This window comes from Myxocyprinus asiaticus, chromosome 32 (genome assembly GCF_019703515.2).
Source record: "Myxocyprinus asiaticus isolate MX2 ecotype Aquarium Trade chromosome 32, UBuf_Myxa_2, whole genome shotgun sequence".
NCBI classification, from domain to species: domain Eukaryota; kingdom Metazoa; phylum Chordata; class Actinopteri; order Cypriniformes; family Catostomidae; genus Myxocyprinus; species Myxocyprinus asiaticus.
In genome coordinates this window covers 2,394,398-2,413,270 of record NC_059375.1, presented here as the reverse complement: position 1 = coordinate 2,413,270, position 18,873 = coordinate 2,394,398, and the positions used below count along the sequence as shown (strand labels likewise).

Sequence of the window (18,873 nt, the reverse complement as noted above, 5' to 3'; positions counted from 1 at the left end):
TGACTTTGGTTTTCAAAAAACACAATGGACCAACACCAGCAGATGACATTGCACCCCAAATCATCACAGACTGTGGAAACTTAACACTGGACTTCAAGCAACTTGGGCTATGAGCTTCTCCACCCTTCCTCCAGACTCTAGGACCTTGGTTTCCAAATGAAATACAAAACGTGCTCTCATCTGAAAAGAGGACTTTGGACCACTGGGCAACAGTCCAGTTCTTCTTCTCCTTAGCCCAGGTAAGACGCCTCTGACGTTGTCTGTGGTTCAGGAGTGGCTTAACAAGAGGAATACGACAACTGTAGCCAAATTCCTTGACACGTCTGTGTGTGGTGGCTCTTGATGCCTTGACCCCAGCCTCAGTCCATTCCTTGTGAAGTTCACCCAAATTCTTGAATCGATTTTGCTTGACAATCCTCATAAGGCTGCGGTTCTCTCGGTTGGTTGTGCATTTTTTTCTTCCACACTTTTTCCTTCCACTCAACTTTCTGTTAACAACACTCTGTGAACAGCCAGCTTCTTTGGCAATGAATGTTTGTGGCTTACCCTCCTTGTGAAGGGTGTCAATGATTGTTTTCTGGACAACTGTCAGATCAGCAGTCTTCCCCATGATTGTGTAGCCTAGTGAACCAAACTGAGAGACCATTTTGAAGGCTCAGGAAACCTTTGCAGGTGTTTTGAGTTGATTAGCTGATTGGCATGTCACCATATTCTAATTTATTGAGATGCACCTGTATATATATATATATATATAGACACACACACACACACACACACACACTGTATATAAACTAATAAAAATGTTAAGTGCAAATGCATCACCATTTCACCAGCTCACCCAAAAAAGAAAATTCTGTCATAATTTACTCACCCTTTTATCGTTCCAAACCTGTATGGCTTTCTTTCTTCCTTGGAACACAGAAGGAGATCCCATATTTCTTCAGTTGTGTTCCACAGAAGAAATAAAGTCATACGAATTTGGAACAACTGTCCCTTTAAAAAACAAGATACATGCTCCCTTGATATGTTTGGGTTTGTTAGGATTATATGGGGAGATTTTTAGGTTTATTAAAAGGACAGTTCACCCAAAAATGAAATTCTCTCATCATTTACTCACCCTCACGCCAACCCAGATGTATATGACTTTCTTTCTTCAGCAGAACACAAATAAAGATTTTTAGAAGAATATCTCAGCTCTGTAGGTCCTTACAATGCAAGTGAATGGTGGCCAGAACTTTGAAGCTCCAAAAATCACATATGTCCAAATAAAAGTAATCCATAAGACTCCAGTGGTTAAATTCACATCTTCAGAAGTGATATGATAGGTGTGGGTGAGAAAAAGATCAATATTTAAGTCCGTTTTTATTATAAATCTCTACTTTCACATAGTACTTTTATTTTTGGCAATTCACATTCTTTGTGCATATCACCACCTACTGGGCAGGAAGGAGACTTTATAGTAAAACAGGATTAAATATTGATCTGTTTCTTACCCACACCTATCATATTGCTTCATAAGAAATGGGTTTAACCACTGGAGCTGTGTGGATTACTTTTATACTTCCTTTATATATATTTTTTTGTACCTTTTTAAGTTCTGATCACCATTCACTTGTATTTTATGGACCTACAGAACTGAGATATTCTTCTAAAAATCTTTGTTTGTGTTCTGTAGAAGAAAAAATGTCAAACACATCTGGGATGGCATGAGAGTGAGTAAATGATGAGAGATTTTTCATTTTTGGGTGAACTATACTTTTTAACAGTGCCTTATTCTGTCTTGCAGCATTAGGTTCAAAATGGTTTTAAAATCTAGCTGCCTACCTAGACTGCATTTTAAGGCATCAAAGTTGCACTTCTGTTGCAAAGTTCATCCCAAAAGGTAGTCGGCAATATTATGCTGCCTTCTAAGATACATCATGTATCCAAAAGTTTGCATACCCTCCTCTTCTAATTTACGCCCCCTCTAATATACTACCAGTTACTGCCTATGTAGTGCATTCCAAATAACTTATGAGGTTCCATTCAAAAGATAGTGGTCTATGTAGGCAGTTCACTAGGAACACAGCTATTATGTTATCATAAGTTTGGACTTTTATGTTGACTGTCTTACAAAAACCGACCTAAGGAGAGAGGGATTGTGAAATGCTTAATGCCTGAACTCCATGAACAACCCCATCAGGGAAAAAACAGAAAATAAAATGGCATAATGATTCTTTCAAGCATACAGGACATTGGAAGTGAAGGACACAGAAACAATGAATACACATGCAATTTCTCAGAGCAGTATCAGGAGGGTTGGGTTAGGTAAACTGGGTATTATTACAACAAATTGGGTAATTAAAAAAATATATATACTGTACATATAATGGCCAAGTTAAAGGCAATGGAAATGCTTTTGAATAGGAGAAAAAAAGTAAAGGAAGAATAAGGATTAAAGCCCTTTGAGATATTTTGAGTGCAGACGTTTGAGGCAGAGACACTGTTCAGCAGAAATTAACTTCCTCTCAAGAAACATTCTCTTTAAGTAACAGTATACTGACCCGCAAAGACAAAATGCAGTAACTACACATTTTGTCAAAATTGAGTTACGGGGATGTTGTTACTCTGTGACTATGCGCTACATGAACAGTTTTCGCCCTTAAGCACCATCTCTGTTTACATTCATGTCTTCCGCTGGACGCGTTTACATCCACGTCCTCCCGTGATCATCAATGGGGGAGAATAGGGTGGCAGATGCAGTTCGGGGCCCCCCCCTGCAGCCACAGGCCCCAGGGCTTAAGCCCTGGTAAGCACGTGCGTTAATGCCACCCTGACCACAATACAGGTTTGGAGTGACATGAGACGATGAATGAATTTACATTTTTGTGTGGACTGCTTTTTATGGTCCTTTGGTGGACTCCTTTATAGAGGTATTTCTCCTAGATTTGACCCTTAAAAATATATTTTGCTAGTCAGGCTGATTCAGTTGTATTATATAATATTTGTGACTTAAATAAAAGCAGTTAATTTATGTTACCATACAGACCATTTTCTAGGTTGCCTGACAAAACATTTTTGTAGTGTTCCACAACATTTTCACCAGAAAACCAGGCCTAATTCCTCTTTACAAGACCCAAATTAAGTCCAATATTTTCATTTACAGATTTTCATAGACAACATTTGAACCCAAACTCTACAAGTTCATAGACGTGCATTATTATTACACTTTGCTACAGAATACATTTAAATGCAGAGTGAATAAATGAAATGATCAATTTAAAGCATTTCCATGTAAAGTACAAACATGTTGAAAATTCACAGCTGGACCAGCAATAAATAATAATAAAAACATCATTTCATTACAGTGTTGTACTTGAAATAACTTACAGCAGCAAACTGCATATGAAATATTGTTCTGTATGTGTTTATTTTCCCTGGAGACACTGCACTGTTTGTCCCGATTCGTGTCTTCTCATTTAGACTGATAGCTTGAAAAGTTAAGATGGCAGATACATCGTAAATAAATGAGACTAAACAGCTCTGTTACTAGAATATTCATTGTCAAGATGCTGTTCAGTCATTATTTATGATGCGGTCATGCATGCTGAAAAGATTCACAGGTAGACTAAAAAAATGAAGCAAGATACTGACATGTAAAGCTGATGGAAAATGTACTTCTGCATGAATAAAAACAGCCAGATCCACATGACTCGTGTTGAGGTTGACATCTTTTCCCCCATTTGAATGTATGTGGTCTCATGTGCCCCGTGTAACTTCTGGATCAAAGAATATACTGTATGTTCACACTAAAAGCCTACTAGTGTTGAGAGTGCCCTGATGGGTTTGAGATGCTCCCCATGTCTGAAGCATCTGGGGAGAGAGAGTTGAACCTGACTGGTACTGTGGTAGAAGTGAGAAATCTTGGTGACTACACAAATGAGGATAATTATAAAACAATTATAAAAAGTTATATTTATTATATTATATTAATTATAAATAAAATATATCCATTATAAAAAATAATAATACAGATAATTAAAATGCATTACATTATTTAGGCACCCAAGTTAAGCATTGATAAGACAATACAAAAAGTGACTTTAGAACGCAATGTATTGATTATTTCCATATTATTGAACATAAGCCTATCATTGGTCTACAGTTCACAGCAATCCATTTTGCAACTAAATTTGTCAATCAGTCCGAGATTTATTATAAGCCAATGTACAACTGCGTCAGGCGGACACTTTTGGAGCATTTCGGTTGCGTTGTGTCATAAACACACCGTTTAGGTCACTGTGTCAAGTTAAACGAAGTTTGAAACGTAGAAAAACACATCTTGAGATCCCTGCATTCGGATTTGTGCTCCATCAAACTGTGTTCGAACACAAGAAACTGTTCTCATCTTGTGTTGTCTGCTCATGGTAAGAGTGGTTTGTTCTCTGTATAAGCTGTGTGTTGCCTATACCAGTGGTTCTCAACCTTTTTGACTCCAAGGCCCCCCACTGTCCAAGACAATATTTGAAGGCCCCCTCGCCCAAAACTAGATGTGTCTGATTAAAATAATTAATCATGGATAATTTGGTATTCTAGAAGTTTCAGAAAGAGTCTGGTTATAATTTGTGAGCATACATCTTAAAGTATTTTTAGCATTTTAATTAAGTTGGATTATTTAATTATTGTAATATTTCTTAATTTAAATTAATTTTAAGTCATCTTGAGGCCCCCTTGGAAGTGTGCTGAGGCCCCCTGGTTGAGAACCACTGGCCTATAGCTGAAGATTTGCTTACTGCCCCCTGGAGAAATCAGGTGGTACTCCAAGCTTGAATTGCTCAGATGGAAGGAATATTCCTTATTACGGTCCGGGGACATGATTAATTGAGTACATTTTTTAATGCGTTATTTTTTTTTATAATTAATCGCTACCCAGGTAAGTTTGAGTTTAGTTTGAGCAAACTCTGGTTCCCTATCTGTCACTCACTCGATGTTGTGTCGATGTAGTGACACTAGGGGTCACCCTTGGGAGCCCCATACACCTCTGATCTTTGAGAAAAGGCCAATGGGAATTGGCAAGTGGAATTTGCATGCCACTCCCCCGGACATACAGGTATAAAAGGAGCTGGCTCACAACCACTCATTCAGATTTTTTCTTCGAAGCCAAGCGGTTGTGTTCAGCGAGCTGAATCCTCTGCCATTCCATTCACCTCTAAAAAAAACTGTTGGATTTACGGCGCATTACAGCAGCTTCTCCCCCTCGTGCACCGGTGGAATGCAGAGAACGCCCCTGGGTGCTTCAACAGTCTAAAAGAGTATATATTCTTGCGATAAAAGTGTATATTTTCCCTACTAAAAGAGTTGCACTGACAGAGAGCGTTTTTTTAAAGATGCCTTTCCGTCTGTGTTTATTTCCTGGTTGCGGTCATTACCTCTCGGCTTCCGACGGCCACGATTGCTGTCTTACGTGCTTGGGCGCTGCCCATGCGGAGACAGCATTCATGGACGGGTCATGTTCTCACTGCGAGAACATGACCATGGCAACATTGTGGTCGCGGCTTTCCTTCGTTAGAGGGAAAGGCACCCCAGCGGCTCCCCGCCTCGGTCCTTCTACCGACGGGTTTGAGGCCGCGTCGGTTAGCACTGGGGGAGATTTGGGGACTCCAATGGGAGCCGCTCTGCCGGGTAACTCCCCACGGACCTCCCATTCCCCAGTACACTCGTTTGCCCCGGTCGAGTTCTGGGATGAGACCACCGGCTCGTCTCATGGCGAGTTTACGATCTCATTCAGCGCTCACGAAGTGGATGAGCTCTCAATCACAGCATCGGAGAGCAGGCTGGTCCAGTCTGATGCCAAGGACTCGACTGCGCTCCCACCTTCGGGTGCGGTCGCCCAGTCACAGGCCGACGCAGAGCTGGCGGAACCCTCCACTCCCCCCTGAACCCTCGTGGCTTGACGATTGGTTCCTGGGCTCGGAGCTCCACTCACAGCCGCGCCCCGGACCCTTTTTTCTCAGAAGTGCATGAAGAGCACACGAGGTCATGGTGGGCACCTTTCACTGCCCGGACCCGGTCTCTGAGCTCCTCCACTCTCACTACCCTCAACAGTGGGGCTGCCAGGGGGTACCTGGCGATTCCCCAGGTGGATAAGGCAGTTGCAGTGCACCTGTGCCCGCAAAACGGCGCCACCTGGTGGAACCACCCGAGACTTCCGTCCAGCGCCTGTAGATTTTCCTACAGTGCCGCTGGACAGGCCGCCTCCACCCTGCACACCATGGCTCTCCTGCAGGTTCACCAAGCCAAGGCGCTAAGAGAACTGCACAAGGGTAGTTCTGACCCGGGATTGATGCAGGAGATGCGCTCGGTGACTGATCACGCCCTCCGGGTGATGAAGGTCATGGCACAGGCTCTTGGGCAGGCGATGTCTACCCTGGTGGTCCAGAAGCGCCACCTATGGCTCAATTTGGTTGAGATGAATGAGGCTGCTCATCGCCAGGGGCTTCCCCCTGCGGTGACGACACCGACTCCGATGCAACCCGAGCCAGCGGCCTGACCCCGGCGTAGAGCCGCCAGAAGGAAAAAGACGCCCCCCGTGTCATGGCCTGCCGCCAAGAACCCGAGGAAGGCTTTTAGCTGCCCCTGAGATGGGCGACCCAGGCATGTAGAGACCTGCTGCAGGCCTAGAAATGGTAAGCAGACCACTCCATCCCCCATGGAGGGCCGGGAGGAGAGTCCTTTGTTGCCTTTTCTTTGATTCGCCGCATGCCCGAAAGGCTGCAGTACCCACACTTTCAGAAAAGGAGCGGTTTCCTCATTTCCTGGGTCACACACCGGTGTTTACGGCTGTTATTGCGATCGCCGGACACCGCACATTTATGGCAGGCATGACGCTGCGGAGGCAGACCCTCCGCCCCTGCGCACCCAGCTGCGGCACAACACACCCGCCCGGATGAGCGAGCACACGCAGTTAGTGCTGAACTGCATGAAGTTGTTCGGCCACTGAAGCATTTTCAGAGGCTCCTGGGGCATATGGCGTCCTCAATGGCGGTCACACCGCTCGGGTCGATGCATATGAGACCGCTTCAGCACTGGCATCAGACTCGAGTCGCGAGGTGGGCATGGTGTCGCGGCACACATCGCGTAGTCATCACGCCGATCTGCTGCTACCTGTTCAGCCCTTGGATGGGCCTTGTATTCCTGAGTCCCCTTAGTGCAAGTACCCCAGGCGTGTCGTGGTTACGACAGACGCCTCCGAGCATTGCTGGGGCACGTGGCTGTGGTTCCGTGTGCAACGGGCACGCAGCTGCGGGCAACTGCCTCGAGTTCCCTGCGGAGGCTTCTGCCGTTGATCCAGAGCAAGCACGTGTTGGTCCGGTCGGACAACACAGTGATGGTAGTGTACAGTAGCCGCCAAGGCGGCTTGCGCTCACATCGCATGTTGCAACTCACCTGCCGCCTCCTCCTCTGTAGTCAGCAGCGACTCAAGTCGTTGTGAGCCACTCACATCCCATGCTGTCATGACAGGTCACGTTCAGGGGAGAGTGGAGACTCCAGCTGGTTTGGAGTTGATTTGGTCAAGCGCAGGTAAGCTTGTTCGCATCCCGGGAATCCTCCCACTGCCTGCTCTGGTACACCCTGACCGAGGCTTCCCTCAGCACAGATGCACTGGCACACAGCTGGCCCCGGGGGCCGCAATAGTATGCATTCCCCCCAGTGAGCCTACTTGCACAGGGTCTGTGCAAGGTCAGGGAGGACGAGGAGCAGGTCATCCTTGTGGCACCCTACTGGCCCCCCCAGACTTGGGTCTCGGACCTCACACTCCTCGCGACAGCCCCTCCCTGGCGAATTCCCCTGAGGAGGGTTCTCCTCTCTCAGGGACAGGGCACCATCTGGCTCCCGCAACCAGACCTCTGGAATGTTCATGTCTAGCCCTTGGACAGGACACGGAAGACCTAAGTGGCCTACCACCCACGGTGGTAGACATGATCACTCAGGCTAGGGCTCCCTCTACAAGGCACCTGTATGCCTTGCAGTGGTGTCTGTTCACTAAGTGGTGTTCTTCCTGACACGAAGACCCCCAGAGATGTGCAGTCGGGTCGGTGCTTTCCTTCCTGCAGGAGAGGCTGGTGGGGCGGCTGTCCCCCCCACCTTGAGGGTGTATGTGGCCACTATGGCGGCGCACCACAATGCAGTTGACGGTAAGTATTTAGGGAAGTACGACCTGATCATCACGTTCCTTAGAGGCGCGAGGAGGTTGAATCCTCCCAGGCTGCCCTCCTGACTGAGCTCATGTCCATCAAGAGGGCAGGGGACCTGTAGGCGTTCTCTGTCAGCAACACCTGGAGGTCGGTCCGGAATACTCTCACGTGGTCCTGAGGCCCCGACCGAGCTATATGCCCAAGGCTCCCACTACCCCATTTAGGGATCAGGTGGTGAATCTGCATGCAAAGCTGCCCCAGGAGGAGCCAGACTCAGCCTTTTCGTTGCTGTGTCCGGTGTGTGCTTTGCGCATCTACTTGGATCGCACGCAGAGCTTTAGAGACTCTGAGCAGCTCTTTGTCTGCTTCGGAGGACAGCGGAATGGGAGCGCTGCCTCCAAACAGAGGATCTCCCACTGGGTTGTTGACGCCATCGCTTTGGCATACCACACCTAGGATGTGCCGCCCCCCTTGGGTCTTTGGGCACACTCCACCAGGAGTGTGGCGGCCTCCTGGGCCCCGACCAATGGCACCTCTTTGTCAGACATCAGTAGAGCAGCAGGCTGGGCAACACCCAATACTTTTGCGAGGTTCCTCAATCCCCGGGTTGAGACGATTCGTCCCGTGTGTTGTCAGGTACGAACAGGTAAGTTGGTGGGACAACTGGCCGAGTGTACCGCTTGTGTATAGCGCCTGTCCCCTCCTGGAGGGGGAGATTTGTGCTTGTTACCCCCAGCCGTGTTCACAAGGTCATGGACCCTGGATGTCCTTCCTCCTTTGCCCTGTGGCAGGCGAGTTCACGGAGAAACTCAATGCCACACCAGTACGCGTGCTATTAGGCCCTGTACTGGTGTAGGTGCTCCACATGTGCTGGTTGCTTGTTTGTAACCCCGTGTGATGTATTTTACATGAGACGGTTTCCCTGTTGGTAAACCCGTGTCTTCCTTGGGCAGAGTTTCCCTCTGCCACCGGTTGCCATGTTTGTATAGCCCTGTCCCCTCTGTGTAGGACCTACCAAGGGGACTTCTCCACATGCGACACTGCTGACAAGACTCGATAAGACCATGTGACATATTTCCACATAATTGCCTGCCCTTCGGGCAGGATGTGGTCTCCGCGGTGTCTTCCCCTTGGGAATGGACACCCCCCGACACGGACATTTATGGCCCCCAGCTGAATGATTTCCATTCTTTTTTAGGGAGAAAAAAGTAGAGAAGAGGCCATGGCTGGGGCAGCCTGTCCCCATTTTGGGCAGTCGACTTGTCCCCGAGGTGCGGGGTACCGTATGACGCTCAGAGGAGCATTGGGGGAGGTTACGTGACAGCCAGGTGCGCTGGCTACGAGGAGGGGAGGGGCCTGGGTCCGGTGGTCTGGGAGGAGTCTGAGGTAGGTAACAAGGGAGGAGAGAAGGGTGGCAAGGACAGGAAGGGCAGCAGACTGGGCAGTAGCCGCTGGACAGGGTTCAGAGGACTGGGTGGTGGCTGCTGGACAGGGGTCAGAGGACTGGGTGGTGGATGCTGGACAGGGGTCATGGCGGTCAGCAGCGGGCTCCCTCGCCTCATGGCGGTCAGCAGCGGTGGGTGTGGCCGATGGGCTGGTCTTCCTTCTTCTCCGTTTCCTCCTTTGAGGTGCAGAGGCAGTGGCCGAGGTTTCCACCTCCGTGTGGGGGTGCCCTCGTCCTCAGGTCGGGATGAGAAATGAAAGTTCTCAGAGACACAGGCTGTGACAAACTTCGTGGCCAGCCTGATAGCCTAGAGAAGACTCCCACCCCCATCCCTGCCTGGGACACAAGATTTAATAGGTTCAGTCAGACTTGCCCTAAAGAGCCCAATAAGGCAGGCCTGATTGTATCCCAGACTCGAGGATACGGCCAGAAACTCAAAGGCATACCCCCACATGGACATGTCCTCCTGCCGTAGCCCATAAAGCCACTTTACGCGCTCAGTGCGCTGGCAAGCAGGAGAACCATTAAAAAAAATCCTCTCTGCTGGGTCCATATTTTGGTCAAATTGTTCTGTCACAATCAAAGAGAGCAATGCAGGACCCAAATGCAGTGAGGCAGGGATAAGGGCTTTATTTAGCAAAAACAAACAACAAAAATGGCAGCAACGGTGTTTCTTCATGCTGTGTAAATGTTTAAATTATTTATATTTTCATTAACGATCTCTTGATCTTCAGTGGTAAATCACGCTGAATGTCTCATTAGAAGTAAATCATTCCGACACTCTCCAATCTTCACCCATTGGCGGTTCGTAGCAAACGTCACTCATTCATGTGCACGAGCTTCAGGATTAACCACAAACTTGGGATCAAACTCTGAATTGACAGAGAATTTTTGTACCTTCTTCAGATCGCTGAACCCGATCTAAACCAGTTTGGCTCTATCTAGTTTTGTCAGCCTGAAACTTACTCTGAAACTCTGAGTTTGTTCAACTAGCTTTGTGCAACAGGCCACTTGTTGTGCTGTATTTTTGTTTAATGACATTGAAATAGACAGATGTATTTTCTAATTATTGTTTTGTATTATTTTGCAGTGGCTAGTCTTTCTCATAACATTCAGTTGAGAACGATTTGACTTATAACAAGGGTAAAATATTATTTATTTATTACCGTCATGCTGTAGATTCAATTGAGTATTTTTTATGGTGCTCTGTCCTCATCCATGAAAAAAATGCAGACATTCAAGGACCGTAAATGGATCTGAACGTCATGAAAATGATTTGGTAATTTTGGAAATACTTCATAATTCAATAATTCATGCTCCCTGTACTGACAGATCGAGTTACCCGAGGAAAATGCAGTGTGAGATGTGGGAAGGGACCTCTGCTCATGTACTGATCTGGACACTGTGTCTGGATGGGTCAAACAAAACGGCATCATTTCATCACAGCTGATGTGGAGAGACTTTATAATAAAATGGTAAATCATTTACACTTCCTACTATCACACACTCTCTTCCTACACAGTGTTTTATTAGTGTGCATCATGTCCAGGTGTCATTCCATCATTCACAATAGTACTTTAATGACTACATAATGACTATACGAGCAACTTTTCATTCTGTGCATGACAGCACACCTTAATAAATGAGTTGAGACTGAACGCACAACACACATCATTAAATCACAATGACATTTTCTGCTCTCAAATACATTTTTGTGCAAAGTTAGAGCACAGGTCACATTCAAAACAATAGTCATTTTTTAGGCAATCACCTGTGCCAAAGCTTGACTCATTGACTGTAAGTCGCTTAAGATAAAAGCACCTGCCAAACACATAAATGTAATTGTAAATGAATTCACAGAAGATGAATCATCAAAAAAACTTTACTTTTTATTCGTTATCTTTTAAATACAATGGCAGTGGATAGGGACTCACTTGAAAGCTTAAGAAGTATCATAAAAGTAGTCATCTGGCTCGTGTGTCATATTCCAAGTCTTCTGATGTCATTCAAAAGGTATTGGTGAGAAACAACCCAAAATGTAATTAATTTTTCACTGCAAATTTTGCAAATTAATTTTTTCAGTTTGTTATGAGAGAAGCTCGTTCACAATGGCTTGCGCAATTATGCGAAAACTTGAGTTGTTTTGCACTAAAAAAACACAAGTTCTTGCGGGCTTCCTTTTATGTTTCACAGAAATAAGAAAGTCATAAGGTTTTGAATCAACATGAAGGTAAACAATGATCAGTTTTGGGTGAACTGTTTCTTTAATACAGAAAGGAAGCATGTGAATGTGAAATAAGATTAAATAAATGTTCCCTTACCTCATTCACAAACACCCAGTGACTGTCTTTGGATGCCAGGTTAGTCTCCACAGCCTATAGAGAGATGAAAAGAGAATAAATCAATGTGAGCTGTTGGTGGCTAGAGTGAATGAGCTGTCTGGCATTACAGAGAAGAGTTCAAACTGCAAAAACACCCAGATGGACACAGCCAAAATAAAGAACATTACCTGACTTTTATAAGACTAACTAATGTGCACTGCTGCCTTTGAATTGACCCTTTGCTAATTAAATCAACAGTAAAAGTCATGTTTTTAACGCAAGGCTTAGTGAAGGCTCATTTGTTGAAATAACGGCTCTTTCTCAAAATAAGTGAGCTTACTAATTTTAAACCCAATGAAATGGCTTGTACTTCTCTTTTGCTTTACTGTGTTGACATATAGGGCTGGGTGATATGGCCAAAAATATTATCCCACTGTTTATTTCATATCGTTCAATAGCGATATTTATCACAATATACATTTCTTACCATTAATGTGGAAGGAAATTTATATTTATGTCTCAAATTATAGACAACAGTTTATACTGCCTAATAAGTCATGTCTGTCTAGTTTACAATCAGGGTGTGTGGGAAATATACTTTTTTGCCCTTCAGCCACAGTGCCTAGAGAATGCAACATTTTACCCACTAGAAATATGTACTAATACTAGAAATAAAAAATAAAATAAAAATACAAATAAAAGTTGTACTAAAGAATACTAAAAGAACATCAATGAGAAAATTAATAAGAACGTAAGAAAATCAACATTGCCACTCCAATTAAATGCTTGCGTTACCACTAATTTCCAGAAATATACCATATAAATTTCCCACAGTATACAATACATAAAATTCAGTTTTTCATTAAATTTGTCACAGCATAAACATGGTGTTCTACTGTTGTGATTATTCACAATTAATGTTAGCAGAGAACCTCATCACGCATAAGAAATCATGTGATTTTAGCTTTAAGACTAACTACATCTCAAAGGCACTTCATTGCATTCGACCCCCATCCATGTGGGTCATTATCATTATTCCTAACAACTTCCATGTCACAACTCCATAATTGGAAATTCCAATATATTACCAAAGGCCACGAGATTTCATGGGATTTCAATTTGAAAGAGATGGACAGAAGGTGTTCTATCTGTTCATGTAGGTGAAAGCTATTCACAGCCATTAACTACGAATATGAAAAGGCACACTTGATCTGACTTCAGTCAAATAGATTTTTGCCAGCCATGGGTATGGAAGTATTTGGATTTAGAAGAAAAGATGGACAGACAGAACCCATGTCATTTGCAAAGAATACCAGTATGAATTAGAAAACTGGAAATACGACAAACTTGTCAGGACCCCTGAAAAAGAAACCTGATGTTGATGCTAGTGCTTCCGTTAATGCGAAAGAGACCACCTCACCTGCTTTGACCAACCTTTTCCCACTTCAAAATACTTTTTCTGCAATTTTTTTTTTTTTAAAACAACTGAAGTACCAAATTTTGTTGTGGATGTCCCATTGTGGATACTGGATTTGCACTTTTCAGAGAGCTCAATAAAATTTCAAATTATATTTTTGGATGCATTTTTGAGTTAATAGAAATGTAACTAATTATGTAAAATAGGCACAAAATATAATTTCAGATCGATCGCAGGCCCCTGTTTCGAATAAAAATTGCATCGCGTATCGGCAAACATCGGATTGCTAGTTAAAAGAACTACACCTACCTTCTGTAGATCTGGACTTAAACTTGCTAAAAGATTATACATATAGACCACATTACAGCATTACTGTACATATACTGGCCTACTGCAGTATACTGTAAGTAACGGATAATGTAGCTGGTTGCTATTGTAAAATAAACCCAGACAGGGTGGATCAGGGTCTTGTATCACCCTGAAGGGGCTTATTTTGCATTAATGACCGGCTGACTGCTCATTATCCCACTTATTACACAGCTACATGTCAAATAAATACATAAATGGACATGAAATATTGATTTGCATTGAAATAATGTTATTATGTGAGAAGAAAGAAATCACAGAGTCACCAGAAACAATTGAATTCCACCTTCGTTTTGCATCAGAGTTCTGTTGGTGTTCATTTAACGAAAATGACCTTCTGACTGCTCATTATCTTTATCTTTTATTACAAGACTACTTGCCAAATAAATGAACATGAAACAGTGATTTGAGTTTGAATTATTTTATTATCTTACAGAGATTGCAGAGTGACATGAGAAGTAGAAAAGATGACTTACAATACTCAAATGAGCGGTTGTTTTTCAGAAATATTGCTAGATGGCGTGACCGACCAATCAGAATTAAGTATTCTAGAGAGCCACGTAATAATAAAGCCAAGCATAAGAGTGATTTTACCATGAGTAAGGGGTGTTACACAAAGTGGAGTGAAATATGATCACACAGGAAATCCATTCTGCCGAATTATTGACAAGTGCCATCCCCTCTCAGACAGTTTTGCATCTATTCAAGCATGATGTTTCCCTCTAGCTTTAATGCTAGCACACTGCGAATACAACCTCAGAGACATGGGTTCTGGTCCAGCAGGAACCTGGAAGTATTAGTGTTCACCTATTCAATGATGAAAGATTGTATTTTTGATCTAAAATTTCATTTTTACTCCACTGATGGTTAGGTTTAGGGTTGGGGTTTGGGTTAAGGGCTAGAGTTAACAAAATATTTATCCCTCTTTACAGTATTACATCATTTAAAACCAGGACTTGACATGATCAAAAGCTTACCCACCAAATGCGTGTAGAAATCGGCAGTGGCAGGAATCTCCTACTAGCCACTTTGATGAGTGATATTTTCAGGGTTTTTCCTTTATTGAAAATTCTGTGAATGTCAGGCTGCTGGAGCAAATTAAAGTATATTCATCTTGTGTTCAGTGCTTTTGAAGCACTAAATATTCTTCTCGTCTGAAAGGCAGGTACTTTTGCGCGGCACGACTGAAGCCTGGTTTTTGTGTGGAAACTAGAGTTTTCATGTGCACATACATTCAACAACACTTTCAGCTTCAGCAAATGGGGGAAGTAGTTTGAATTTCGGTAAGCACAGGCCAGTTTAAGCAGCAAAACTTTCGACCTACTTTCGACGAATTCACAGTGTGAACAGTCTGTATTACTGGTAACGAAGTTAAATGCAAATACTTTATGGGTGACCGGATTTTGCCAAGTAGAACATGTTCCTCATCATCTTTTGGCGGTCCTGAAACTATATTCGAGTTAAACAAACATAGTACTAACCTTAAACTTACCCTATGAACAAAGGGAAATTGTAGGTTTATAAGGCTGTTTATCAAGCCTCTAACTCTAAACTCTAACCCTAAACCTAACCCGAAATATGAATGGTTGATATGAATGTTGTTCCAGGACCAACAAGGATGTTTATCCAAATATTGCGATTACGTTGTCACTGTTGGGTACATTTTATCAATGTAAGTCAAAGGAAGATTTTCAAATGTAATCTTAAATTTATTAAGAAGTATAACGTTTATGAAAAACAAAAACAGATCAGAATCAGAAAGAGCTTTATTGCCAAGTATGCTTATACATACAAGGAATTTGTCTTGGTGACTGAAGCTTCCAGTGCACAAAAAATACAACAACAAGACAGAGAAATAGAATAAAAATAAAAAGTGAATAAAAAATATAAGTATACAGTATATAGAAATACACAATAAGACAAAACATATATACATACGTATGTACAAATATGTTATATACAGATAGTGCAAGGGAATGTAATGGCAGAATAGGTAGGATATGTTAGATAAATATAAATAGACTAGGCTGTGTATTGCACATAATTATTGCTCAATAGGGCAGTTTTAACTGTTCATGAGATCGATAACCTGAGAAGGAAAAACTGTTCTTGTGTCTGATGGTTCTGGTGCTCAGTGCTCTGCAGTGATTTTTCCAGCCCTTTTCCTCACACTGGAAGTGTACAGTTCTTGGAGGGCAGGGGGCAACCAATAATCTGCTCAGCAGTCCGAACTGTATTTTGTAGTCTCCTGATGTCCAATTTTGTAGCTGATCCAAACCAGACAGTTATTGAAGTGCAGAGGACATAATCAATGACTGCTGAGTAGAACTGGATTAGCAGCACCTGTGACAGGTTGAACTTCCTCAACTGATGAAGGAAGTACAACCTCTGCTGGGCCTTTTTCACAATGGAGTCATTGTAGGTCTCCCACTTCAGGTTCTGTGAGATGGTAGAGGCCAGGAAACTGAATGACTCCATTGCTGCCATAGTGCTGTTTAGAATGGTGAGCGGAGTCAATGTTGGTGTGTTTGTCCTGAAGTCCACAATCATCTCCACTGTTTTGAGCATGTTCAGCTCCAGGTTATTTTGACTGCACCAGACAGCCAGCTGTTCAACCTCTCTTCTGTATGCAGACTCAGCGTCATATTGGATGAGGCTGATAACAGTAGTGTCATCTGCAAACTTATAGCTGGGATGATGATGTTGAAAGCTGAACTGAAGTCCACAAACAGGATCCTTGCATATGTCCCTGGACTGTCCAGATGTTGCAGGATATAATGCAATCCCATGTTGACTGCATCATCCACAGACCTGTTTGCTCGATAAGCAAATTGAAAGGTATCCAGAAAGGGTCCAGTGATGTCCTTCAGGTGGGCCAACACCAGTCTCTCAAATGACTTCATGGCCACAGACACCAGAGCGATTGGTCTGTAGTCATTAAATCCTGTAAACTTGGGTTTCTTTGGGACAGGGATGATGGTGGAGTGTTTGAAGCAGCTGGGAACTTCACAGTGCTCCAATGATGTGTTGAAGATCTGTGTGAAGATGGGGGCCAGCTGGTTGGCACAGGCTTTAAGACAAGTGGGTGAAACACCATCTGGGCCCTGTGCTTTCCTTGTCTTTTGTTTCCAGAAAACCTGGCACACATCCTCTTCACAGATCCTAAGTGCAGCTTTAGTACCAGGAGGGGGGAGTAGGGTGGTTGCAGGAGGTGTTGGTGTTTGTGTGAAGTGAAGGTCAGAGCTGGTGTGGGGTGTAAGACTGGGCTTTTCAAATCTACAGTCCAACACATTCAGGTCGTCAGCCATTTGTTGATTCCTTACAGTGTTGGGGGATTAAGTCTTATATTTAGTAATGTCTTTCAGGCCTCTCCACACTGATGCAGGGTCGTTAGCTGAAAACTTGTTTTTCAGCTTCTCAGAGTAGCTTCTTTTAGCCACTCTAATCTCCTTTGCCAGTGTGTTTTTGGCCTGATTATACGATATTTTATCCCTACTTCTTTAAGCATCCTATTTGGCCTGACGAAGCTGCCTCAGTTTTGCTGTAAACCATGGTTTGTCATTGTTGGACATTAAATAAGTCCTAGTAGGAATGCACATATCCTCACAGAAACTGATATATGATGTTACAGTATCTGTGAGCTCATCTAGATTGGTTTCTGCAGCTTCAAACACACTCCAATCAGTGCAGTCAAAGCAGGCTTGCAGTTCCAGCTCTGCTTCAAGAATCCATCTTTTTACAATTTTTACTAAAGGTTTAGCTGATTTAAGTTTCTGCTGTAGGTCAGAAGAAGATGAACCAGACAGTGATCCGAGATTCCAAAAGCTGCTCTAGGGACAGAGCGATATGCATCCTTTAATGTTGTGTATCAGTGATCCAGTATATTTTTGTCTCTGGTGGGGCATGTAATGTGCTGTCTGTATTTTGGCAGTTCACGGGTGAGGTTGGCTCTGTTGAAATCACTGAGAATAATAATAAGTGAGTCCGGGTATTGCTGTTGCGTGTCTGTGATCTTATCAGCCAGCTGATTCAGAGCTGCACTCACACATGCTTGTGGAGGAATGTAAACATTCACCAGAATAAACAAGGAAAACTCCCCTGGCGATTAGAAAGGCTTACAGTTGATAAACAGCACTTCCAAATGAGGACAGCACATCTTCTTTAATGTTATTACATCTGTACACATGTAAAAACATGTTCCACCACCTCTTGTTTTCCCTGTTAACTCTGTAATGCAATCCGCTCTGAACAGCTGGAAGCCCGGCAGATGTAATGTGCTGTCCAGAATGGCTTCACTCAGCCAGGTTTCTGTGAAGCACAAGGCAGCAGAGTTTGAAAAGTCCATGTTTGTATAGGTGAGGAGATGTAGTTCAACCGTTTTGTTAGGAAGAGAGCAGAGATTCGCTAGATGAATACTCTGCAGCACTGTTCGAAAGCCACGCTGTTGGAGCTTGACCAGTGTGCCGGCTCGCTTCTCTCACTTGCATCTCATAGTGCGCTTTAACAACATAGCTGCCCCTCCGACTAAAATATCCAGCAAAACGTCTGAATAGTCAAAAACTGGGAAAAGATAGTCTGGTATGTGCTGCAGAATGTTCAGCAGTTTGTCCCTAGTAAAACTGATTGGAAAAAAATGACTAAACACAGGAAAACAAAACAAAAACAACAAAAGAATCCAGAGCTCCACACCGAGGCGGCCATCCACGGCGCCATCTTGTCAAAATGATCAGATAGTACATCTAAGACATTCCCTTGAACACAAAGTTCGAATGGAGTGTGTACATTCAGCGGGCTGAATGAATTGCAGAAGTTTAATATTTAGGGTTAAAGGTTTAGAACCACATTATACAGAGTATTTGAGGAACATTAACACAACGCTGCCTTGCAAACACTTACTATCCAATTAAAAGTATTGTGCTGCATGTTGTTCTCTGAAGCATATGTACTGTAAATGGATATAAATGAAGTGTTTGACTGTATTTATGTAAAGCATTTTGCTCTCTCAGAAAACACGCTGTTGTGTTGCTTCAATCATGCTCTCAGTCGCAGACAGCTGTCTAGTCTTTTATCATGTATTTTCTCTTGTGTATTTAGTGCGCATAACAGGACAGAATACATTACTTTCATTTAAAGCTGCTATAGCACAGGCAG

General features: G+C 43.5%; 1 protein-coding gene across 3 annotated transcripts in view; it reads right to left on the bottom strand.

The window, feature by feature from the left end:
* The window catches only part of grid1b (glutamate receptor, ionotropic, delta 1b), a 763,190-nt gene that overhangs the window by 133,731 nt on the left and 610,586 nt on the right, over nt 1–18,873 (bottom strand). For all 3 annotated transcript variants that reach the window (XM_051667789.1, XM_051667788.1, XM_051667790.1), the window contains exon 5: nt 11,940–11,993. In XM_051667789.1, coding sequence (XP_051523749.1) covers nt 11,940–11,993 — 54 coding nt within the window. The remainder of the gene's footprint in view (nt 1–11,939; nt 11,994–18,873) is intronic.